At 40.3% G+C, this 26,644-nt stretch overlaps 2 protein-coding genes and 1 long non-coding RNA gene across 9 annotated transcripts; 1 reads left to right on the forward strand and 2 right to left on the reverse strand.

Moving 5' to 3' along the window:
- Position 1: 1 nt before the first annotated feature.
- On the reverse strand, positions 2-3,670 carry LOC143148656 (uncharacterized). Of its 2 annotated transcripts, none has more exons than XR_012992560.1 (3): positions 3,259-3,670; positions 2,056-2,214; positions 2-153 (listed from the first exon to the last, which is right to left on the reverse strand). It is a non-coding gene; the product is annotated as an uncharacterized LOC143148656 (long non-coding RNA). The 2 variants fall into 2 exon arrangements; XR_012992559.1 differs by lacking the exon at positions 3,259-3,670 and adding an exon at positions 2,997-3,243.
- On the forward strand, positions 1,984-11,506 carry LOC143148655 (uncharacterized). Its single transcript, XM_076315204.1, has 3 exons — positions 1,984-2,231; positions 3,265-3,382; positions 6,545-11,506. Exons 1-3 carry the CDS (start codon positions 2,085-2,087, stop codon positions 6,733-6,735), a joined length of 456 nt encoding a protein of 151 aa, XP_076171319.1. The 5' UTR covers positions 1,984-2,084; the 3' UTR covers positions 6,736-11,506.
- Positions 8,302-17,964, reverse strand: Simj (transcriptional repressor p66-beta simjang). 6 transcript variants are annotated; one of them, XM_076315197.1, is made up of 9 exons: positions 17,617-17,964; positions 15,020-15,088; positions 14,349-14,632; positions 13,980-14,205; positions 13,622-13,907; positions 13,392-13,457; positions 12,709-13,142; positions 12,297-12,601; positions 8,302-12,216 (listed from the first exon to the last, which is right to left on the reverse strand). In XM_076315197.1, exons 2-9 carry the CDS (start codon positions 15,067-15,069, stop codon positions 11,960-11,962), a joined length of 1,908 nt encoding a protein of 635 aa, XP_076171312.1. In that variant the 5' UTR covers positions 15,070-15,088; positions 17,617-17,964; the 3' UTR covers positions 8,302-11,959. The 6 variants fall into 6 exon arrangements, with proteins under 6 accessions (XP_076171312.1, XP_076171311.1, XP_076171315.1 ...); XM_076315196.1 differs by having other exon boundaries at positions 17,361-17,964; XM_076315200.1 differs by having other exon boundaries at positions 13,631-13,907; positions 17,361-17,963.
- Positions 17,965-26,644: the final 8,680 nt, after the last annotated feature.

A 26,644-nucleotide genomic window follows, 5' to 3' on the forward strand; every position in this document is an offset into this window, starting at 1 on the left:
GCTATTGCTTCACATTTTTTGTATACATACGAAGAATTCCCGTTTGTGGACGCTTACCGTTAATGTTCCGAAAGCGAGACAAATTTAAGTGCACCATGGCATTACTCATTGTAATATTTTGAAGATATAACTGGAACGAACTGAATTCGTTACCTGCGTTAGATCATGATATAACTAAAACATTCTAGGGAAATATCGTTTTCCTAATCTCGACGAGGGTGGATTCAAACTCACGACTTGATATTGTTTTCAAAATTTATTTGAGACCAAGATAGGGACGTGTAAACGTATGGAATTAATTATGAGAATTTTTACGAGAAAATTTTATTTCACCAACTCGATTTAATTAAGATTTTCAAATAATTATTGTTGTAGACAATTATCGATAGTTGGTGTATCAATATCTGTTCTGCTTTAGCGTGATACTCAGAGACATGGATTCGTGCCGCTTAAGGGAAAAATCACCAAGTTCTAATTTCCCTTCTCTTTCACAGTATGCTTCTAATTAATACCTGTAAAGCATTAGACCGTGTTATTTAATAAATTGCAAACTTTATAGTAGGTTAACAGTTCAATGAACATAATAATATTAATTTGATATGTATCACTACACTTTAATATATTTCTATATATATTATTTATTTATTAAATATACAAAATATTATTTATATATATCAGAATCCATTCTCAAGACGTTATAATACGTATTTCGTAAAAATTTGTTTATTGGATTGATAACTCTATTACAAAGTTTAAATAACATCACCTAGCGGTAAACAGAGCAAACTACAAGTTTGTAGAAAAATAGTTTCCATTCTGTTCGCTAGATAGTGCCACCGATTTTTGCATATCGATATTGCAGCACATTCACAAATTCTATTTGTCTTAATATAAATATTGTGTCGTTTTAAAATCAATATACATTAACTTAAATTTGCTATCTTTGATTTATGTTTTAGTACAGGTCGAAAGCTTATTTTCTTAATAAAGAAGGTTATTAAGTCTCTACAAATTTAAGCATTTTTCCACAGATGGCGCCGTCTTACTTTTTACAACAGTGTTCTTTATTAAGAAAATAAGCTTTGAACCAATCTAGTTTATAAGCTAAAGATTACAAATTTAAGATACTACATATTATTCAAATAAACATATAAAATGACTCAAAGATACGCAAAATATAACGTGTCAATTAATAAATTCATGTGCCTGTACTTGAATATATTCCCTAGTATCCAGGGAATAAGGGTTGCACATTTGCAAATGGTAACTTATATACATGTACATTATACACAAGTTACTTTTTCTTCACACGGTACGAACGTATCTCTGGATTTCTACAAAGAATAATTTATAACTGAAAGAAACTATTAAAACAAATAAATGTAAAAATATAAGACACATGTAGATATGTTTAAGTTATTGTTCGAATTATACATATATATTTGCCATTTCACTTTTCTTTGAAAGGTGTTTCGCTAAGTCATATCGTGTATAGATAATTGTTGGTCCTCGATGCAAGGTGTAACGAAAATTTAGACCTAATCGGAAAAGTTTTTTCAAACGAAAAAGAAAGCTAGAATTGTACATGAATTTCCTTTAAGTGGGGCTTCGAAAAAGAAATTGTGAAATCATCCAAATATACGCACATTTCACTGATTCGATTTAATCTATCTCGCTAAATTCTAACTATTTCAATGAAAGATATCGTTTTTCCAAAACCGATCCTTCTCACAAATAAAACTATTTTTAGAACTTATTTTTTTATATGATCAACATACCATAATGAAAAATGTGCGCGTAAACACAATCGTGTTACAAGACATTGCAACCAAAATTTTTTTTAGTAGTCAAAATTTAGTCAGGTAAAAGCTTTTGCGATATATCGTAATCTCCGATTCAAACGACTGTCCCATATGTCCGTGTCGTAATGTAGGATATCCCCTCCAGAAAGTAAAACGCCGGAGAACTCAAACTGTCGGTGCGCTTCTCCGCCATCTGACCGCCAGTCGCGATTTCAAATTATCCGGGACGAGGCGTCGTGAGTTTTTTTTTTACCCTCTCGTCGGCGTGTCTCCACGACGGTGATGTGTTCCCGGGGTGCGTTGCTACTCCTCTGTTTGTTTTTGGTGTTCATCGGCCACCGGTGCGAAGAAAATGTCACGAGCGTCACGGAGGAAAACGCACTAGCGAAACTGGTCAAAATGTTTTCGAAGCCTGGAGCGTTCAAACGAGTGAGCTTTCGAAAGAATCGTACTTGAAACATTTCGAGAGTCAGACAAAGTTTTTTCATGAATTTTCACTTAAATTGGAAACAACAAAAATAACAATTTCTTTTTCAAACGAAATAAAATTTGATTAAATTTAACAATTTTGTAGATTCAGAGTGCGGTCATTTTTAGTTTTTGAAAAAATGTTTTGGATATCTAAAATTTCTTTTGCTGGGGATACGAAACCTCTTTAATTAGTGATTACGATTATTGATTTTGAAGTGCAAATAAGAAATCAATATTTGTCTGTAAAAAGAAGAAAGTGGAGTTTAATAAGGAATCGTATTCAACAACAATTCTGCAAAGAGTGACGTTGAAACGGGTCTGCGCAGGATCGAAACGCGCTCGAACCGCAAAGGACTCGGAATCGGTTCGCTGCTACGAGTACCGGTACTCTATTGCGTAACAAAAAATTGTAACCAGAGAACGTCTGTGCACGCACAATTCTGTAACTATTATGAGTCCCAGGACTTTAATGATCGCGAGAACATCGTAATTACTATTGTAACAAGGCTTACGAATGAACACTGCTCTAATGCGTTCAGACATTCCGGATTATACGGTACAACCCTGAATTACGTGTCTGTCAGCGTGCTAATAATTTTCGCGAATTTCACATATTTCACCGCAAATATTTCAAAACAGAATTTTCGAAATAATAATGATCAATTTCATATAATATTTTTCAGAGAAGACATTTCCAAATATTGCAAATCCGATCGATCGTACCAGTCCAATAATTCGCTGTTCCTAACCTAGTCTACCTAACCCAGAAGGGAAAAGTAACGAAACTTTCTCCGCGATTCTATTAACGAAAAAGATTTTGCTCGACTCTCGGAAAGTAGATTCGACAAGTATCGATTCGAAATAATTATAAAACCGGTCGCGAGTCGTTAGAAAATTCATGATTAAAAATATTCGATCGGTGAGGGCGTATTGCGCAGACGTTGCACGTTCGCTGGCCGCGATGAAACTGTCCGGCACCACGTACTTTCAGATTAATGCAATACTCGGTGAAAATTCCATCGAAGAGTCTTTCGCGTCCTGTCCGAAAGGCGAGGAAGGTCTCGAGTGTAGAAGAGCCGAAGCCCGTCGATCCGTCGACTGTCCAGAAGGTAATTTGAGAAGACTTATAACTCGATCCTCGAAAATGTCACACACACGTAACACACATGCACGAATAATGTCAGTGTACAATTACATCTTCGCATTCCAACCTAACAGTCATTCCCGCTACTATGAAAAAACAACGGTTTACACGGCGTACAATAGAGATTCTAACCTTGACATAGCCACTCCCACAGACATTGTTTGCCCACGTTAAATGCATGCCTCACGAGAGTGTGATCTATGAATTAGATGCATCGGTGGATCGAACGATCGATGCACCATGTCCTGTAATTCACCGCGACGCAATAAATTACTTTTCCCGGAACGATACTTGCATGGTGTGGAGACGTTTCTACTTTCGCCTCCAAGTAAGAATATGCATCAGCGAACGAAAGATCGTGATTCGTGGATAATTCGGGAAAGTGAATCGATCAGCAGGGATGGAATATTTGTAATTAGCACAGGATGATTCGGAATTGCGCGTCGATACTTTGAAGGATAAATTTTACGAGTGCAAAATGAGAAAAAAATATTGCATAAACTTTGGATGCGCGAACTTTATTTCCCGAAATTTGATGAACAAAAGGACAACGATCAAATTGAATATAATACGCTGCACGAAACAATTAGAGGATTGCTCAAATGAAATAATGTCAGTGTAAAAAATATTTTGAAAGTTATTCACACCGTGATGATACTAGGTAAATACTTGAATATTCTTATAATAATAGTTTGACTTGTTATTACTTCGTAAGTATTGTAGACTATTAGTACACAACGAGATTACAGTGCTAAGTTATCCTTTATTTTGAGTACCGTAACATTAATTTTTTCTAATCAAAGGTTTGAGTATTGATTTAACGGAACATTTTTGCTAACAGCGTCTACAATGTGATAGCAAATTTTAGTTTATGATTTTTCAACGTAACCTGAAACATATTGCAGCCACTCCTGCATATTATTATTTGCTCATGCTTTACGCATGCAGGTGGAACGAGAGTTGATCCATGAATTAGACGCACCTCTGAATTGAATGGAATCTCGATCAAATAATTAATGCATCTAGTAATCTACCCTTTGGCGTTATTTACCGCGAGGCAATACGATATAACCTCGATACGTGTATGCGAACCTCGTCCACTGCACAGTGTTGGTGGTAAGTGGAAAGGGTGGTCACTTAGCAACGAGTGAAATGGGAACTGGAAGTCTTTCGTTTAAGAAAGAAGCAGATTGTTGGTAAGAGAATAATGATTACACGAGAGGTTAAACATGGTTCATAGGCTCATAGGTAACGGAGATACATTATGTAAATAGAGCTGAGTGTTATTGAATCAGTTATCTCGATAATTGCATGAATTTTCACTTCAGTTTTTTTTCCATCTACTAACTTATCGGGCGAGCTAGGTTCTACTGTTTTTTCTTTTTTGTTTTGTAATAAATATTGTAAAAACTTTTCTAGCTTTGTCTCGATAATACGAAAATAATATTAACCCCTTCGCGGTTAACGGCTTAGACAGACAGCACACTTTCACCAGCCGTGACTTTAGATTAAAATTTTTTGTTTTTATTTTAAATAATTGATCCGTCGTTCCTCTTTTCTTGCCCAAAAACCGACGAAATCATAACTATTTCGAAATTGGGACATCCCGCGGAGAAAGCCAGTCTTTGAGATCGAAAACTTTACAAGTACAATTAAAAGTGTAGTTTCACCTCTTCCTAGAAATTTACATGATCTGTTGTACAGGGTGTTCCCGTAAAAAACAATGTAATTAAGATGTTGATCCATTGGTGAAAATATATGTAAATGGAAAATATAGAATTAAATTTTAAAAAATTCATGATTTTGGTAAGTAGTTTTTTTTTTTTAAAAAGAATTCTTAATTACCTTATATGTAAATAGCTTAAAAATCATTGATTTAAACTGGGGTGATTAAATATCATTACAGAACACGGCAAACAAGTTTACAAAATGTTACAGAAAATAAACAGAAGTATCTACTTTCAACTTAGACACAGGGAAATTCGCTTGCATTTGCGATAATTTGTATCGGTCGAGCGTGCCATCTCGTGTCCCTCCTTTCACCGTCTAACGCGAGCAAGGAAGATTTAGCGACTGGACTATCATTATGCGTGCAATCTCGCACGACCGTCTAATTACCACGTTGAGAATGTAACCACGAACAACAGATGATGTACTCCATTTCTTGGAATGGTTTTTTCTCCTTTTATTCAATTATGTACTTTTCTGTTTAACGTGTGAGAAGGTACGGCACAAATGTGACACATATTTCGCCACTCTTAAACCAGACGCGACCGATGCACGTGAACACATCGAGTCGACGAATCTTGAATAGTCGCAATCAGTAACGAATTCTGATCGTATTCCAGTAAAGAATAGAATTCTGCGGACCAATACCGTTACCTAGGGAAGAAAATCGTACGTTCTATCTTAGCACGCGTCGCCTCGAATAGATCGACAACACGCCTCGATTCGAGACCAGTTCTAAGATGAAAAATCCGCACGTGCGGCGTACGAGATACGTGATACGGTTCGCCGTTCTATTCTTTTTCATTTCCATTCGCATTACGCTTGTTTAACGTAAGGAGTCGAATGTCTTTCGAGTGATGCAACTGTGCACGGGTAACGAAATCGTGATGAATAATATCCGTGGAGAGACAAGCATACGTGCAGTAAAAGGGAACTGAAAAAATCGGAAGATACACGTTCTACTTGCAACTCCATGAGCATCGAAATTACAAACTCCACGTTTAAGTCACTGGTGCACTCTTAGAAACGACATGCTCTATATAACCTAAAATTGTCCCTTTATCCTTTGTTGTCGCATGACCGAGTAAATTGAAAGGTATCCGGCCGAGATTAAGTCTCGTATACATTTCGAAAGAAATTTAAAAAGAAAAGCACTTCCTTATAAAATTACATATCCACTGTATCGGTAAGTATATTCGTTTACCGACAACAGTTAACGGTGTAGTTTGGTGTACGCTTTTACTAAAACCACAAGTGTGTATAAACTATTATTTACTCACTACAACACATTCATGTTCGGTTTTGATAAAAATTGTTTTTCATATCTGATAAACGAAGTTCGATTAGGATGAACCAAGGTATGACTCTCACCTGCTCCTATTTCTTTTATCTTTTTTAGGCGACTGTTATTGCTACAATTGTGCCTCAGCCGGTCCCGAATTATGGGCCTCGTGTTGCCGCGAAAGCTTGCGATGCTGCTCACATCTCGCTGCGGCTTGCAGAACTTGCGACCATCCGACGCTGTACCCGTTTTGCTCGAAACATTTCAAGAAATGCCTTACCGAGTACAATGAGAAGAAACAGAATTGATGTTGGTCGAGACATTGTCATTTCTCGTTCAACGTTTAAGGAGATGCAATTTACGAAACAAAAAACAAAACGAAACAGAATAAAATAAGGCAACGATATTTTTTAACGTTCGAATCAACGAGAGACAATTTTGACAATTGAAAACACATTTTTTGATTGGCAACCGTGACGTTATTTTTTTTTTTTTTTACAATAATAAATTTTAAAAAAGACACACTCATGGTAAACGGGAACGATTAACATTAAATACCCTAACTGAATTGGCACGGTATCTTGCATAAGCTGAAAGTTTTACGTCGGGTTTCTAAATATAGTGTTTATCATTCGACTCGCTAAACTGGTCCCTGTGTCATTTTTTGCTGTGGACGTTTCGTCGGTTAGGAACTAAGATGTCGCGGATAAATTGTACCCAACCCGTAAAAAGTATACAAAAAACGTTAGTTGTGCTTCTGTCGTGAAACGGTCCTTCGAAGGAATAGTATTTTTTTTATCTAAAGCTACAAAAGGTGTCCCATCTTTATCGAGGTAACTAACAAGTTTTTCTACAATATTTATCGGATAATTCTAAATAAAAAAATGTCATAAATATTAGAAAAAAAAAAAAAAACATAGGAAACGTCATGCATAGTCAATAAAAACAGACAAATGGTCAAAACGTAAAAGTAGGTTAAATATTATAGGAATTTAATTTTTCCAGTAATAATTAAATCAAAACAAAACCAAATCACTGCTCAAAGAAACTGAGAGGCCTAACTTCACCATATCGTTTGACGACTTTAGTTTTTTTTATCTTTGTTCCCTATGTACAACCCCACAAAGTAAGTGTCTTTAACCCGTTATTTTGTGATCAAAAATGTATTTAAACGTATACAATAATATACAGAGATATATTTAAGTTCTAATAATTTCCGATTGAGATTAAGTAAATTTGACAAACATTTTTGAAGTCTAGATGCCACGAGTTACTTTTTTAAATTATTTAATCAAATCAAATCTATCCCCTGTTACAAGCAATCCGGTATGACGTAAATGTACGAGCTATGCCTCGCAGTAGGGGAAATGGCCTTGAGAGGCCAATTAGTTTTGTCCCAACTAGCATACTGCCATATTTGACATCGGGACTAAACACCGCTTACCTCGTTAACTGGTAGAAATAAACCCACATTGTACATGACCATGTGGTTCGGAATAACTTGTGAAAAAATTATGGAAAAAACATTGGTTATCCTACAGTGTATCCCCTATATGCAGATACAAAAGTCAATAGAAAAAAAACCATAAGAACAAAAAGAATTTTTAAACGTTCTTATGGAAATTTACAAAATCAGTAAAATATTAATGATACCTTCTAAAGGCTAACGTATGTACCTTATAATCAAAACTTCTAAACGAAATGCGCCAGCAACAGATAGTTCAAATATGCACTTCCAATTAATCATTTTCGAAGCTCATCAATTCTATAAACGTCTTCGCGCAGTTGTTCATTGGTTAGACGTTGCAACGCTCTGGAGGCGTTACGCACGCCACTGACAACTTTAGAATACAAAAAATAAACATCACTCGAGATACAATCATTGATAAGCTTTATTTGTGTAGTCTCCAGAGTATTCGGTAATCTGTACTTTTTTTAACTACTAATCCTATAAATTGTGGGGTCAGAGAGATTCTTGTCAGGTAGTCAGACTTAAGATACAACAATATGAATTTTTGGACGTTAAATTTCCACAGTGCGTGTAGACTTATTTCCAGACAATATTGCATTCGTGACGATCCGAGTATTTTCGTATTTTCTCATTCGTGCAAGCATTCTCTTTCTGTGTCCCCACGAAGTATCGGACCACGTGTTTCGTTACACAGCTTTTTTTCGAGTACCTTAAGAATACTATTTCGCCGTGTTCGAAGTTCAGGTGTTGTTTTAGCCGTCAGACCGAAACTTCGATTTATTTTCTTTCTAACGGTTTTTTTCTTTCCTCGCACTACCGCCCTGCGTCAAATTTTCCAAGTGAGAGTTTCTCTTCTCGTTACAGTGAAAAAGAGTGTTTTTTTTTGTTGTTTTAGAATATAAAATTACGTTCGCACATAAAGTGCTTAGCTCTTAAACAGCACCACGCAAAGGTGAAAGACAAGACTAGAAAGGAAGATAGGAAGAAACGTATTATATGTTTTTGTTTTCGTTTATCTATGAGAGAAAATGCAGTTAAACGTATCGCGTAAGATTGCCCGCGTTCAGAAACAGAATCGACAACTGACTACGATTGTGAACAGATTACCCGGAACCTTACGCGAATATGTATTCGGCAGTCGTGAGAGTGATGCACTGCGCACGTTTTCACTTTGTTGAACGATGTTCGTTACGAGGAAAGGGAGACCAGTAAAAGAAACGCGAATATTTCGAATTACGGGCGAGCGTGTACCTGAGAAACTCCAGCCGATTCGAGGTCCCGAAAGTTTTGTACCATACTGTCGGTAAAAATATTATTCCATCACTTCAGACAAACGAAGTATGCCACAAGGAAGGCGGTCCTTCCTAGGCTCGTGATGCGCAAGGGAGGTGCGCGTACACACGTTGCCTATATCTGCAATGGTCGAAAGATATTCTCGCGATCGGGACATTGTTCATAATCGACTTAAAAATTATTCAAAACTTGTCCAAAGTTCTAAAATTGAAACTACCGATTCAAATCATCCCGATAATCGAAAGATTCGCACCGAACGAACGCATGGAATTTTACAACTTGAGGTTCGACGAATCTCCTGTTGAAATTCCTCAAGAAGCTTGAGTTATACGGCTCATAAGTATTTGTACACTCAAACTTTATTTCTTTTCCCAAATACATGACAAACTTCTCGAAAAAAAAAAAAATTAGAACAAACAAGGTTACGAAGTACAGTTTATGATTCCAGTACCCAAATGTATCTATGCGACGAAAAACTTTCGAAATCTCGATCCGATTTGGATCAAAATAACCAACTGAAAGTCTTCAGGTATCCGACATCCCTACTACATACATATGTATGTAAGGTAACATAATATACCGGGTGCCACAATACAATAAACGTTACATAATAATGGTAGGGACAAATTTTTTCCCTCTACCATCATTTCGTAGAATTTCGATATACGAAAATCTAGTATGTGGCATGCGGAATATCCTGTATATGAAAAATATTAAACATTTCGTTCTATTATTATTCCACGATCGCGGAAACTGATTACTTGAAGTGACCGAGGCAAAATACAAAAAAAAAAAGAAGCGATAACTTCACGTTCTATCGATGACAATACGTTAAAACGTAATCACGTGCGTTGTGCGTTACAAAAACCACGTTCTCCCTTGTTCCCGTGTTTATGAATAAATACGAATAAAATCGCTTTCACGCGACAGGAGGATAGACAGCGGTAGCGTCCTGGCAACAATGATAAATGTTGACAATGATATTATTTCGATTTCTCTTACACAAAAAACACAGATCTTGATCTATTATGCGATCGTAGACGTTACTTTACGGTGTACATGTTTATATCAAGTATGAGTTGAAAATCTATCACGTAGTACAAAGAGAGATGATTATGCTATTTTTAGTTTATTAACTTGTATCATATACCGAGAAATATCAAGACTACAGTTAACTATATATTTAGTGATTCGGAAAATTCGTGACCAAGATCGGTTAGCCGGAATCAATGAAATCAGATTATTAGTGGGTAGTGATGATAAGTATTGCTGGGACGTGTGCCGGAGATTTGTAACTCTTTAAGTGCAGATTCTTTTTTGTCTTTTTTGTTTAGTAGAGAGAGAATACGTCGTAAAAATTCGGCTGTCTGCCACTTGACCGGTTCGGTAAAACTTCGGATACATATGTACTGTTAAGATTTCTTTAAATACTTTTACATCGATGTGACACATGAAATCAATCGCGCTATCATTAATTTATATACCCTAGTCGACAGTTTCTTTCCTTTCTTTGTTTTTCATTTATATATAATATATATATATAGAGAGAGATTTGAAACGTTCAATCGTCGGCAAATCTTTCATTTTCGTCTTTAAACGCATCCTGCATCGATGTGAGCCAAAGTCTTATCATTATTATTATTATTATTATTACGAAGTTCCCTACGACGATTTGTGCGCGAATGACACTCGTGTCACTCTAACTTAAAAACATGCTGAATGCTCATTCTCTGTCTCGTATCGACGAAAGAAGGAAAAAAGAAATTACTATCACTCCCACATTCATTTGCTGACTATCACTGACACACACGCAGTTCTTACAAAGATCGGTTTTGTCGTAGCTACAACTCTCTCTCTCTTTCTCTCTCGTGTTATAATCGCCTTAAAAATACTCACAGTTTGAAGAAAATAAAGAGATATACACAGAGTACAGGTACCGCCGATGGTTGCAAATTATTCGAACCACCGACAAAGGTCGGTTTAATTATAAGGGTCTACAAAAGATTCCACCCTTCTTAACTTTGTTGCTTCGCCACGTGTTTTCGCTCGTCGATTATCACTACTATCGTTAAATCAACCAATTCAATATAATCACGTAACACTTATTACAGTCCTTAGTGCCTTATAAATGTCCATTTGGTTCTTTATATATAATGTAATAATTGAAGCAATTAAATTCATTTATGTGCGTCCAAGTTATTATGCACTTACTTGAATCTGATTGACATATTCACCCAGTTTCTGTATGCAGTACTGTTAATACCAACACAGGATAATGAATAAAAAGAAACTGGCGTTGTTCTTTTAAAAATCAATTAATTATAAACTTTTAGCTGGCCTTCATTAATTGTAAACATTCTTTCGTTTTAAGCCACAAAATATTACGGTAATTGTGTATCATCGTAACTGAAAGCTTAGGTTTTTTCTTTTTCAGAGAGGCAATTAAACCTTGAACCTCCGGGTAACAATAACATCACACTCACACGTCAATGCATATTCACAAATGATGGTTGTGTTTCCTCTTCACAATATTACAAGTGTCTGTCATTCATTATTCCGGTTTGAGCTTCACTTTGCAATAAAGATACCAATCGTATGATTGATATATTATCCTAAGTGTATGAAGGTGTGACTATCACACTTCATTAGATCCCTTTAGTACGATGTCGTGGAAAAAGAATAAGAGTATCTTGCTTCTCAATATTCTCTAACACAGCTCTGCAGTTTTATTTATTTGCATTTACTGTTCGATCTTTAAATGCGTCTGGTTACGTTTTCCAATTATGTGGATGGGCTCGCGGTGGAGCTTGATTGCCTTGTGCCTGAGATGCTTGCGATGGAATCATGTCGAGCAAATATTGGCGTTGCAAATCTGCTGCTTGTCGTTGTAATTCTGCAAGACCCTTACCGCCAGCCTGTGCCATTGCTAACTGGTAAGGGTACAATATCGAGGTAAATGGTGGCATCATGTGAGCAGGCAGAGGTTGATGAGGTGGTAGACCTGGTACAGGATTCTTTGCCAACTCTGAAGAAAAAATCAATCGTATTTAGTAAGTGACCCTTATTATTGACTCTAACTATTAGTTTCAAATGTTTTAAAATTACCTCTGAGCAACTGTTGTTGCAAAGCAGCTGCAGCAGCAGCATGGTGAGGACTGAACTTCCCACTTTCAGCCAATTTAACCAAAGGATGTTCTTGTAGTTTAGGTGCCGGTGGAGTTGGGGCCAACGTAGGTGCCGGTGGTACTTGCGGTGGAGGGGCTGGTGGTGTAGCTACTCTTCTTGTAGGAGTAGCTGCTTTAGGAACTGGTTTTGGAGCTGGTGGATCTGGACTTGGACATGCTGCCTGTGCCAACCTCTGTTCTATTTCTTGTTCCTGTTGCAGTGCCTTCACGAATGCTGTTTTTAATCTACAAATTCATTCATTTGTTAATTAACACAATAAGAAATAATATTATTAAACATTCTTTATAGAAAACAAAATGTTGTTATATTTTATTTAGAATATGGTACGCACCGATTAGTATGTTCAGCTTTGAGAGCTTTCTTGACATTAGTGGTTACACAATGTTCGCATATGACTCTAGGATCGCGACCTGCCGGAGGTCTCTGGAAAGTTGCATGTTGTCCTCTTGGACCTTCTTTCTTGCCACCAGTTATGGGCTTCTCCCACTTCCATACAGGTGTGAAATCCGTTTTGCATTGGGTACACTCAAATGGTTCTGGTGGTGGCGGAATTGCTGGCTCCTTGGTAATAAAATCAACTACATGTTCCAAACCCACCAAATATATGAACTCCGGATTAGACGGATTCGGTACAAAGTGCATCTCCGGTGGTGGTGGTTTTGGAGGTGGTATTTGCAACAGAGTCTTTTCAAGTTGCTTTCTCAAAGCCAACTTAGCAGCCGCTTGACGTTGTGCTGGTGTCTGATTATCATCTCTTGGTCTCTCCTACAGGTTTAGAAATAAACATTAGATTCACATAGGAAAGTTTGTTAGAATTTTGTTTTTAAAATCGCTATAAAATAAAGCAATAATGTTATAATAAATATGAAGAAAGGAAGGAAAGATGGAAGTATAAAAAGGTTAAATACAGCAATGAAATTATATTGTGTTATTAGGATGGCAAGAAAATGGTACAATATTTAATACAAAGTTAGAGTGACGAGAGACTAAATATACTTTGACTAGTGGATATACCTGCTCTGAAATCACAGGTGTGCTTAAGGATGCGGTGGTTTTATTTTCTTGAGATCCAACAAGCAGCTTTGTGTTTACAAAAACACAAGTACGGTTATTTACATAGTTCACAAATATGACAAATTGTGTAAACAAATATCTTTAAAAATATAACATATAGATAAAGTATAACGCTATATTTGAACTATATTTATTCATAAAAGTATATTTAAAAACATGATATATTATACCTTACTTACTTGATGTGCTGGAGTCGGAGTTGGATCTTTTGTAGACCTCTCAGTTCGATCTGCAGGTGCATGATAATTTGATACATTTGGTGTTGCACTAGGTGGCCTGCCCCTAGGATGCGGTGGTTGTGGTATGATCATGTTAGGTGGAATTCCAGTACTAGAAGTAGAACTCCGAGCAGCTGTAGGTGGTAATAACATACCAGGTGGAGGAGCGTGTATACTGCTCCTGCTTGGTGCAGGTTGCCCCCTAAGTAATGGTGGTGGTGCTTTCCCTATCCTATGACTAAAGGAAAAATATTTTAATAACAGTAAATACAACATTTACACTTAAAAAATAATATTCCATTAGTCTTACCTATGGGGAGCTTGTTGTACTGTAACTGGTGGTGGTAATTTACTGGGTACTTTTGGTACAGCAGCAATATTTTCTTTCAATTGTTGTGATTGCCGTAATTTTTTTAACAATACCAACTTCATTTCCTCAGATCTAAGTTCCTCCCTTAATTTCCTAAGTGTCCTTTCACGTTCAGCTAATTCATCAGACGACAGTTCTTTTATTGGAGGCAAAGGTGGCATATCACCTAATAAATAGAATTTCTATATATTTATTTCAAATCATGTTAATTATATAGTATGTAGTATACAATATGCAAAGTGTATATGTAATAGTATATTAGGCTATAATATTGAAACTATAAATAAATATGCTATTTTTATATATAACCTTCATCGCTGTCTGCATTTCCATTCACGTAGCCATTTATCCTACGTTCATCTGGACTTTCTGCATAACTTATTTCAATTCTAGGTCTAAGATTACGACGGGTTTTTCTATCATCTCCAGATTTTGGAGCCAAGATCCCCCTTGCTGCATTTTGGATGTTACGTGCTTCTGGCATATTGTTATCTAGATTAGGACTTGAAGAGAAATGAAGACCTAAATCTAATGGTACTCCTACATCGCCAGAGTTAACAGTGATCGATGGTGAATTTCTCCTACCACTGCTGCTGAAAAATACACATCAAACAATATAAAAAATGATTGCAATAAATGTTTAATTCAATAGAAGGTACAAAAGTATATGATATAATATAAATTATATATGCAAATAAAAAAGAATAATCCATTTCTAGGTAAAAATTCCTACTTGTCATTGGTGATAAGAGCACGTTTTTTGTTAAAAGCTATATTATCACAAAGTATTGTAACGCATTATGTGCTTTCATTCTTGATAACCATAATGTGTAACAATAGCCTCATTTCATAATCACAATGACGTAAACAAGAGCAATTTTGAATTGACATGGTTTTTAACCATTTTTTTTTCATACAACATTGTGGTCAAACAATGTAAAATGCGAAGAAAAAGGCGAAAAAAATTTCATTGAATTTACCTAACACTCAAGTCCACTACCGCATCTCCGTCCAAATCCATGGCTTCCATTCTTTCAAATGCAACAACTCTACAAAAACACAAGTATTTATTAATAACTACGATTTATCTGGTGCACTTCAATTGGATCGATTTCAACAATAACGACACAGCGAACACGTTCGCCGGAGGGGGGAAAAACACTACAAAGAAGCCAACGCAGACGTGAGGCAGCATTTCGCAATGCCGTGATTTGAAAGCGATAGAAAAGATTCACCGGAATAAAAATAACTGGGTTACCAAAATCTCCGTTCGAGCATTCCGTTCATATGCATCGGAGCATCGTGCTTCTCTCTTTTTTCCGAGCAACAACCGTCTCAGCCTCAAAGAACGTAATCACAACACAGTAGACACCACCGGTAACAACGCGATCAACTCGCGGACTAGAACGCGCGATAAAAGATCGTGTTAGCTTGCAAGGCGGGCGATCGGCCGATATCCACGGAAGCAATGTCCTAACCTAACCTCCACGGAATTCTAAAGACGTTCAGGAAGAATATATGTTCGTCGGGATCATACACGAGGAAGATATTGGCGCGCTTTGCTGGCCCGCCGGCGGCACAATATGCCGCGTGCCCTTCCGTCTTCTCTCTCTATCTTGAATTTTTCGCAAAGAAGTGGCGGCACGAAATCGAAGAATTGAATTTGATGCTTCGGAAGTGGCGTCTCGGCACAATGGCAGCTAAGCGTAGCGGTACAAGAGTGTGGAAGGGGGCGGGGAGGGGGGTGCCCTGTACCGCGAGGGGAGAGGTACGGTCGCACATTAATTATTTCTCCCCTCACCCCGTCGACGGTCTGCCCCCTCCACACAGTCAGCCACTCACCCACACGAGCGGCATCGGAACGGGCTAGAAACCAATCTCTTTCTCTTTCCCTCCACCTCCCTCCCTATTTCTCTGCGGATTTTCCCGAATTTCGTCTCCGTACTTCTCCCTTGCCCTCCCTCACTCCTCCCGCACCCTTATGCCCTACGGGAAATCGATTTTTCGACGGAGTCCCCACTGCCGGCCTTCCCGGCCGGAGGGACGAAGGAGTTACAATGTTTTTGCAACGTATTTGATATCGTCCACGCATCTCGTAATTACTATTGTATCGGAGAAACCGAGCGCGACCTCTAGGTAATACGACACTATTTACTACTCTCTTTTCTCGTGGTCATAAACGTGCAGATAGAGACGGTATCGAGGGCGCATTTCATTACGCACCTTTTCATTAGGCGTTTTTTTTTTTTTTTTAATATCGTGATCTCCGTGAACGCGCTTTCAGAGCATCCTAACGCGAAGGAATTAACTAGTTCACGGAGTTTCTCTCGGATCTCCCGCCTTGCACACTTTCCAGATCACGTGACAGAGTAGGGTCTCTAAACTCTCGAATTGATGTCACAGTATTTTTCATTCCCGTCTCACTACTTTGTTCGTCGATCGCCAGAGAAACGATAAGTAAATATCAGTAACGCGAGTAATGGTGACATTTTTTATCTTAATCATATATTACGCAGTAATTTCATTTAACTATGCATTTCAGAGATCAAAATAAAAAAAAAAGAATACTGTACAAATGTAAAAAAAACTTGCCCCGTTGAATTTCGATGCATCTCTTATTTGTATGTCGATCGAGTAGTAAATTATGCGCGAGGTAAATAGCGTCGAATTTCGAACCGGCACGAGAACCCTAAAGCGACCTAGGGTAATCTTGCACTTTCTTCCTAACCTAATAAACGAATACTACCGTTGCAATAACTCTGCAGGCTAATCTTATCGATGAGCAAATCATTTGATTACGAACCACATTGTTCGATCGAGAGCCGAAAAAATATTTCATCGATTATGTTAAAATTCCCAGTCGTACGTGCGAGCACCGTTATCGAAGGAAAAATCGTAAAAAAATCACAAATGCAACAGACTCGCCGTAATACCGATTCGTATCAATTCGATGTCTCATCTTTTATCATGGCTTGTGTATTCATAAACCGCCGATACGAATTTGACGTTACGCTGAATCATCGGGCAGAGATATCGGAATTTGTTGTTCGTATAAAAGGACCGAAACCGTTCGCTTGCAATTAATCGCGCAGCCAATTCAAAATATTGTGCCTCGATGTCGAATGAGCTGTACACGCGAATGCTCGGGCTTGTTGGCGACGTGCGACGCCAACTCGCACGACGACGACACGCGACTCTTTATGTTTCGCGTGCACAATGTATTTCCTACTACATTGATAATCGCACCTTCCCTGGAACGGAACACGGAGTGTTTTGACCCCCACACGCCAACGCCTCCTGCGTTCAGGAAGGCACACGTACCTGAGAGGAGGTCAGTCAATCAGAAAGCTGGCCCGAATTTGTGTAAATTGTTCGGCATACAAATCAATTACACAAAGCGGACGAACGGGCAGGCAAGCGTATAGGCAGACAACCAGGCAGCAGGCACGCAGTTAGGCAGACAGTTAGGCAGGCAAGGCAGCCGGTTCGCTTTCCACTCCACTTCACTTCACTCCACTACGATATATTACACTCTATACTATCGCTTACGTACAATGACATGGCGCACACCACATACCGCAGTCAGTGTACGCGGCGTACACTTCGCTTCCCTCCCTATCACGAGCACACTTCACCGCCTCGCGACCGTGCACGCACGATTTCCGCATGTTTCCGTGAACCTTTTTCGTGCGGCATACACGCGCATCGCGTTTACCATTATTCCCAACAACCGTCCACGAGAACAACGTACCGTCTCGGTCGACGCGTGCCAGCGGTAACCGCGAAACGATCGTCACGATCGCGAATCCCAGACACAACCTTGAGCCGCTACCTTCCGCGCAAGGAGAAAAAATTCACACCGCCTCTGCGCAAAAATTAACGAGAGTGATTCAATATGGCGGCCTTGTCCGCCGTTGATGTCTTCCCCTCCTCCATCGCTCGTTTCGCCGGGCATCGTCGCCGTCGTCACTCCTCCCCTGCCCCTGTCCCAGTCTCTGTCTCTGTCTCCGCATCGGAGGTGTAACGCCGTGGAAGGGGACCGGGGTGAAAGAGGGGGGTAGACAGTGGATCTTGTCGCCCCCGTTGGCCCCCGGTATCGTTTGTCGGGAAAGCGCCGCCGCCAGCTACGGGGCTTACCGGAAGCACCCCACGGACTTTGTAAATGCGCTACGAAAGGGGCTTGACAGTCGTCTAAACAAATCCACGTGCTTCTGCGCATTCCCTTCTCTTTCGAACCTGCACCGGTAACCGCCAATCGGGCACCGGCCGCCGCGTATTGGAGGGCATTTCAAATCGGATCAGTTTTAAGTAGCGCTAGAGATACGGGGATAAATTTCGTACCCGGGTACCCGATTGATATCCGAGATAAGAAAAATTACACGGAAAACGTTGTAACCGTGCTGTTTACTCGTGTAATTACTTCGGACGTTGCAAATTTGTTTCGTAGTATAAAAATTTTTGCGTAACTTTCTTTCGCGTTTCGAAAAATTTCTAATCAAGAAATTCATTCTTTTCGCGTAAAGGTATTACGTGTTTGATATCTTCCGGTAACAGAGAGTTATCTTTGGAAGTATTTCATTTTATTTTCTCCGGGCGTAGGAACACCTAAATATACTCTGGTTCATTTTGCTAGCTTTGTACATTAAATATTTGAAATAGGATAGATAATATCTATTGCATATGTTACATGTGCGATGTCTCGAGATAAGTACCGTTTCAAGTAACAACTGAAGTACCGATTTTGTGAGACAACGATACAGATAAAATTTGTTCCATTTTTCGAATAGGAACGATGTCTTTATTTTTCGAAGATTATTTCAAGGTGATCTTATTTTGTTAAAACGATTAAATTTATTTAAACGGTATTACTGTACACTTGGTAATTATTCTGTTACGCAAGGGAAGATAAATTTAACAATACACGACACGATAATATTCAAGATCCCACGAGATCGGAAATGAAACACATATTCAACAACTTCTTTATATCGGGAAGGACGATTAAGGAAGCCTTTCGAGGAAATCAAGTGGAGATAATCATCAAACAACGGTTTTAAAAAAATATAATTTTTATCCCTTCACGTTCAACGTAAACAATGGAAAAGATTGTCCCTATCCTTTATCTCGCAACTTGAAACTGTGCTTATCTCGGCACATCTATTACCGAGGAACGAAAATTTTCATACATTGAATTAAACTATTCGTAACAGAATGTAATCATTGTAACACGGTGAAAGCGAGTTGTTCACAGTGAAGGATCATTTGCTCGTTCCGATAGTAGATTCGCGATACGAGCATCTGGACAATCCAGATTGTCTCTTATCTTTCCTCGCATCCTGGATATATTTCATTATCACGTGTACTCGAACCGCGGTAGTTGGATACTTTGTACTCGAAGAGAAATCGTTACAGTCACTCGATTCCGGAGTGACATTAAACACGCGACGAAGTGCTAACTTTTACCGACCAGATAAGTAGTAATCGGATTAGCGATAATAAAACGAAAAGATTAAAAGATACCGTTCGAAAGTTAAATTTGAAGTCTTTGTCCCCTATGTGATGGATATGCGAGGAAAAAATCTGCCGATGCGCACATTCCAACGAATTGCTGTAAATAAACATATCCATTAAACCAAAATTAGGTACGAAACGCTCTAGAATCGCTCGTCGATCGGGCTTGCGAGGGGAAGAAAGAAAGCTTCGATTTTGTATGCCATGCACGATTTATTAATCGATCGATACATTTTTAAAAATTCATTGATACTTGCGAAAACATTTGATTTCTATAATCGAAGAAGTGGTGTAAAAATCATAGTCCGGCGTATAATTCTACGGGATGTTGGATTGAAAGAATACTGATTACGCGACAGTTTCAACGGTTTTGCACGTACAAATGCTCGTTCGAGGTGATGTCCATGCAAAGAAAGGAAGAAAAATTTAAAAAAAAAAAAGAAAAAAAATGGACGATCGTTAACAATCCTGGACAATTACGACAGCTGCGTTACAATTAATCGATTTCCATCGTTCGTGACAAACGGTTCCGATCCGAGCGTTGCCTTCCCGTTTCGCTGAATCAATGTTCGATTAACAGCCCGTTATTCGCGCGGCAGGTCCAACGATCGGGGCGACCGTTCCGGAAAGCGTCGAGTCTGTACGTCGGCCGGGCCGACACCTCGACGAAAAAAAATATAACGCGAAGGCAAAATATGTTTCTGTCACGAACGATAGGAAAATCCGACGTGACTGGCCGGAATGACAACAGGCGCAGCACACAAGAGAATTTGCGAGTACGAGTCGCTGCGAGAGAATTACAAGCAGATCGGAGAATCGTACATTTAAAGGAACGTATCACACCACGCCGCGTACGCACCCTCGGTGTCGGTATATCGGTTGGCGAAGGCGTCGCGCGGACGGACAGTCAACCGGACCGCGGAGTTTTCATTTTGTTTTCGTTTCGTCGTAACTCGCGAAAAGTGAAGAGGATTTGACAACGCTTCTCTTTGTATCCGAGAATGAATCTTGTCCCAATTTTTCGTAACGGTTCAGCAAACGTTTCCGAAAATATTTCCACCGCGTTGGAAATCTTTTTGAAAAGCAAATAGAACGCAATCGCCCGTTCCAGTTGCACGGAAGCGCGCGCGTACGCCTTCGTTACGATTTCACCAGAATAGACAACCAACGGACAATACGTTGAACATATTTTTTGTTTCTTCTCGCGCTCGCAATATACTCTAATACTTTAGGCTGTTCAACGAGAGGATCCGGAAACGCGTCGAGACACATTTCGACCTTTTCGTTCTCCGATCGTTTCTCGACCGTCTTGCCACCGATTCGATCGCCGCGAGAAGGATGACGTCACGAAATCAGGTACCATGTTGAACCGGCGAATCGGTTCTGCGAGCGTTGTACAGCAAAAACGCTGACGTACTCGTAACGGAAAATATAGGTCGTTCAAGGTCACACTTTCACGACCCGCGAATCGTATCGGGCGCGCGATTCTCACTTTCGCGCCTTTACGTTCGAGAGACAGAGATCGCGCGATATATAAGTTCCGGGCTCTTCGTCGCTCGAACGCAATGGGGGCGGGGCGTACGGCCGGTGGGTAGAGCGGTGACGCGGTCGAACCGATGTGGTGGGGGTAGCGCTGGTCTCTCCCGCCCGGTGACCTTGAACGGCCAATACTTCCCGCCTCGAGGTTTTCTTGCGCAAGAGTGTGCTCGTGAAGACGTTCCTCCTTTTTTTCTATACTCGCACGGTGGCTTCTACGGGAACGCGCTGCGGCGGAGAAATTGGACCGCGAAAGGTCTACTCTTAATCCCCTAACGTTAACGCATTTTACATACAACATTATGGCGACAGTGATCCTCCTCCTCGACTCGTGGTACCACACGCGCACGGTTGCCTATTCCCACGAATAATCGCGCGGTGAACGAGTTCAACGTACTATCCCTCAAATCTTCTCGTGGCCGGATTTAATGATCGACTCGCGCACGCTCATCGACGAGACACGCCGATAAAATTCATCCGTCTGCCACGGTGCTCCATTTTAGTTCATAGTGTTCGCGACTCTTTCGGTGCCGTGAGCGATTTCTCTAAGCGTAGTGTTTTTTTTCGGTCTGTTCGTCGCGCGCGCGGGAAACGCCCATTGGCGTCCTGCGTGTACGGTCGACGTACACGGTGACGGGCGCTCCGCACGGCCCGAGTCACACGGCGACCAAGTTTTTCGGCACCGAAAGAGTCCACCCTCTCGCTACGGCGCAATTCGATCGACGACTCCAATGATTCGGGCAATTGCGATACGATCGATCGATCACTTGTTTCGGTCGTCGTGTCTACCCTTTGCACTCTTTGCTCGGATATTGTGTCCAGCGAAGTGTAAAAATATATAGAAAATATATCGAATTGAAAAAAGAGAAAAGAAAAGAAGAAAAAAGGAAAGAGAAACGAGTTGTGACATCTTCGTATTCTCATCGAGACGACTTTCAATAGGTACAGGTATCGAGAGTGCAAAGGGTTTATAATAGTCGCAAGTTGAATAATTAACGTTATCGTAAATCGACAGGTTTATTGGACAACGAACCCACGAGCTACCCACGAATTCCTTATTATTATTATTATTATTATTTATTTTTCTTCTTCTTTTTTGAAAGTTTGCTTCATCGAGACAAAAGTGGAGCGAACTCCTCGTAGCGAAAGAGCTTATACGGTGCAAGGTGCAACACCTGTTGTTCGACGCGTTCCACGTTTTCAACAGAATGTTCGCGCATCGAAGAACGTGATGGAACTCCGGTTCGATACATCTTACAAAATAATTATACCTCGATACACACAACGCGTCCGCATTTTCTCGTTAGTTCTATTCTCCCCAAATATTTTCCACGTTCTAGATTCAATAATCGTAACATCGTAGTAATAATAGACGGCTAATCGAGACATCGACAACTTTTTACGATCGCCTGCTCGTCCCGCGGCGCTAACGAGCTTCGAATACAAAGGAAACATATCCAACGAAAGTCGTATTCCGCGATCAATTCGTCCCAAAATTAATCCGAGCAACGACCCCGGCGGAACCCGGAAAAGGCGTCCCTTTAAGCGCCGTTCACACACGCACCCACACATATGTATAATATAATATATATATATACGTACAATATATAGTATATAATATATATAATATATATGTGCATATACACACATTACTTGTTTCAGTTAGTCGTATCATCATCGTTAAGTAAAACAACATGGAAAAACAACGCGGTACATGCATAATACGAAGAAACACGCAGAGATTGGTTCCTCTTAAGACGAAACTAACAAGTAAGACTTTCTTCTCGTTCTGTTCAGTTTTCTCGTAAACCCTTCACCGCGGTTCTTATACGGCAGCGCACGAATACTGTCTCGGGTTAACGCGTTTTGAGAAACGCGTCCCTAAAATTACCTAATTTAGATCTAACGTCGTTATCACAAAAGAAAGACTCGGTAGCGATCGTCGAAAGGAAAACGAACGGGGGCAAAAAAAAAAAAAAGAAAAAAATTCGTACCGTGGAGAACGAAGCCAACCCGAAGATCTCAGTACCGCGACCTTTTCCTCCTCCCCTCCCCCATCGTTGTAACAAAAGGAAATGAAAACGGAAGGGGTACAATGTAACGAACGCGCATCGATGTCACGCGTCGCGCTGTCTCCCGATGTTAAACCGACGAAACTATCGTAGAAACTGCGCAGTGGCGGGTTATAAGATCGATGGACGCTAGAGATCGCGTTGAATTAATTCAACGACACACGAGAAAGTTAACAGGTGCACGTACATACGGCTCGACACGCTTTGGAAATCGCGCGCTTCGTCTAGAGAAGGGGGAACAAAGAAAAAAAAGAACAACGCACAACGACGAAACAACTATATACATCCCTCTTAACGCGTAGCGGCGACACCGAATTCTCGCACAGCGACGTGCAATCCCATCGAAACATCTAACCGCGACTTATTTAATTCGTCGATAACTCTACACGCTATTTCGATGGGATACGTTGGTAGGTTAACGCGAGAAACGGCACACCGTGTTAAAAAGGATATTTAACGATTTTTTTTTTCCTTCTTTTCCCTATTTTCGTCGTCTTTTTCTTTTTTTGTTCTTAAATCTTTTAAATATGTTACAGAACATTTACAAAGTTACGCGTGTCTTGTCAGAGTGTGATCGTGTGTCGAATATGCTAGGTGGGTGGTTTACGGAATACGCTAGCGGGGGTTCAAAAAACAGCGTCGGTAACCGGTACGACGACGACGACTACAAACGCGTGCATAACGTGCGACCGGTGGCCACGTTTGATCCATCGATTCGTGGTAAACGCCCGCGAGACGTGTCTCTCCCTCTTTCGCGTCCCGGTGCGCGCGCGAGAACACGTTGATTTGACGCTCCGACCGGCGCGCGTAGATCGCACACCGAAGAATATTCGAGAAGACCGATCGATTAAACCGTTGACCGCGACGCGACTGACGCGATGCATACGCGCCCTTCGAGAAGAAAGGGATCGATCTCCGCGATACGGCCGAGAGAGTACATACTGGCTTTCGTGTTACTCGAGTGTAGAGCCCGCCGGCGAATCGGGAAACGCGAGTCCGTGAACGCGAACGCGTGCGTTACTTCCCAGCGCGACAATCGTACACGCCCCTTCGAATCGAAGACGGGGAAAGTTTCGATCCGGATGAAAAATTTCATCGCGAGTCCCGTTCGATCCGCGCTCGAGATTTTCGTTCGCGTGAACACCGGACACGTTATCGTATCTATAATCTCTAATTTAGTATTCGACTGGTAACGAATAAAGTGTTGCCTTTGATTCGATATTCCGGGATTATTGTCTGGGATAAGTATTTTGTTCGCCTCGTGCTTCGCGACACGGAATACACGGACACACCACCGGCGCACGCTTGATCGCGAGAAACGAAACCGACCGAGCACCGTTCCGCGTCGAGTGTATGTGGTTGGTCGACGCGAAATGAGCCCGAAGCGTCCCTTCCCGGAATCGGAACGTTGAATTCCGACAGTTACCCCGCGCCGAACCGGAGTGACACGTTACGAGTGTGAAGCGATAATCCGATTACTCGAGCGAAGAATAATTCGCGTCACGCGGTAACGACGTCGCGAAGATAACGTTATCCAGGCCTGGCCACTTTCGAAATAACGTTATTTGAAATACGTATTTCACGTAACACGTTTTTTCATCCGTCGCTGTTCAAATGCAGTCACCGCGTTATCTCATTCCGCGAAATAACGATTCGAACAACGAAATAATACTCGTGGAAATGATTAACGTGGTCCGAAATCTTTTAACGGGCGAAAGTACAACGCGCGTCGTTAAAACAACGGAACAAAAAGGATCTACCTTTGTCGATAGATATTTTGCATACTCTCGTCGTACGCGTATTTGTAACATCGAACGCGAGCTACGCCGGTTCGTCCTACGGATAAAGATAAGACAAAAATCTCGTACGCTTCGTTGATAAAATCATTAAGTTTCTATTTGCTAACGAATAAACTTTTAGACGGTTTGATCAATTTTATAACATCGTTATTTGGAAGTTCGTTAGAAATACCCGTTATTTCAAGTAACGAGATAACTTCATTATTTGAAATATCGATATTTCGGTTATTTTCAAACGACGGTGGGCAAAATGTCGAAACATCATCTCAAACAGTTATTTCCGATTTTCGTATAGAATTTGCCCAGATTTCACGTTAATCCCACCGATAACTGAATTTTTCGTGCGTTTAGTATTTTCTTCTCACTATTTTCTTGCTTTAATTAATTAATTATTTATTTATTTATTTATTTATTTATTTATTTTTATTTTACTTTTTTTTTCTTAGCACAGAATGTTGACGATCTCGACTAGCGAAGAAACGTCAATCGTTGTTGGACCGTGAATTTTCACGTTTGAAAACAACGTCGTTCGAGCGGCCGTCACGCATACCTTGAGATCGAGATCCCAATTCAACGGTTACGATTGCGTTTAAAAACTTCTATTGTAATCGCATCGTTGGTAGATGCGCGCGCACGCGTCTCTAGAGCTAGGACTTCACGTTCCGTTTAAACCATGAACGAATTATCAACAACGAGACATTCACTTTGGGCCCGGTTATGTTTGTTTTCTTCTCTGCACCGCCCCTTCCCCCTCCCCCCCTATCCCACTTTCGTGTGGTACACGATTGTTGTTTCCCTTTTCACGGAAGAAATTTCACGGCGGAATTCGTTCCGTCTTATCTCGCGATTCAACGATAAAAAATAGTTTGCTCGCGTTTGGCTAACCCAGCCCTTAAACTTATATACACCTAACGCTGTTTTGGTAATATCTTTATAATAATATTGTTACGTATCGATCGAGGTGTGCGCGGTCTTCGGAATATCGTTCTCTGCTCGCGTGTCCCTTTGTGTGTTGGACAGTGTAGTTCCGAACGAGAACATCGAAATACGGGGTGTCCCGCGGAATATAACTAATATCAACTACGATCATTTCAAACGAGAAAAATTCCACCGTACACTGTGGATCTATCTATAGTCATATTCGAGTTGTGTTAAAAATAAGATGCTACCTGTAGTTACAGCGAAACGCGACAATCACGTTTCGTATCTAGATTTTTCTGTCCTACAGTTTGGCTCTCGCGTAAAATTTAACGATATCGTTTCAATTGGCGGTCTTCCATCCGCGAACGTAATCCCACTCATTGGTATAACAAGCTTCATGAAAACAAAAACTACGAGAAAACTCTACGGTATCGTCGCTGATCGACCGAGGCGGTCGTCGACGACACAAAAATCGTAACCGAATACAATGCCGAAGTATTTTACGTTTGAAAATATACGAGGCATTGTGAACAACGAACAGAAGCTGACTGCTCGAAATGTAAAAGTATACCGAGCGTCGCGGACAGTCTCCGTCTTCACCGATAGTTCGGTCGATACAAAAATCAATTGGCCGTTTAAGGCCAATATGGTGTTATCCCCACCATATCGCTATTGGGTCTCTCACAGGCACACTCTAGCCGTCTCACGGAGAGTCAAGTTGGCATAGCACGAAAGCAAACAACACTTATCTCAATAACAGATGGAA

Source organism: Ptiloglossa arizonensis, chromosome 6 (assembly GCF_051014685.1).
Source record: "Ptiloglossa arizonensis isolate GNS036 chromosome 6, iyPtiAriz1_principal, whole genome shotgun sequence".
Taxonomy (NCBI): domain Eukaryota; kingdom Metazoa; phylum Arthropoda; class Insecta; order Hymenoptera; family Colletidae; genus Ptiloglossa; species Ptiloglossa arizonensis.

Excerpts from the sequence above, each read along its gene's own strand:
- Simj (XM_076315197.1), bottom strand. The coding sequence starts at position 15,069 with ATGGAAGCCATGGATTTGGACGGAGATGCGGTAGTGGACTTGAGTGTT. Across the intron at positions 13,908-13,979 it reads GTACAACAAGCTCCCCATAG|TCATAGGATAGGGAAAGCAC; the intron begins GTAAGACTAATG and ends TTTTTCCTTTAG. Across the intron at positions 13,143-13,391 it reads CACCTGTGATTTCAGAGCAG|GAGAGACCAAGAGATGATAA; the intron begins GTATATCCACTA and ends CTAAACCTGTAG.
- LOC143148655 (XM_076315204.1), top strand. The coding sequence starts at position 2,085 with ATGTGTTCCCGGGGTGCGTTGCTACTCCTCTGTTTGTTTTTGGTGTTC. Across the intron at positions 2,232-3,264 it reads AGCCTGGAGCGTTCAAACGA|ATTAATGCAATACTCGGTGA; the intron begins GTGAGCTTTCGA and ends ACGTACTTTCAG. Across the intron at positions 3,383-6,544 it reads ATCCGTCGACTGTCCAGAAG|GCGACTGTTATTGCTACAAT; the intron begins GTAATTTGAGAA and ends TATCTTTTTTAG.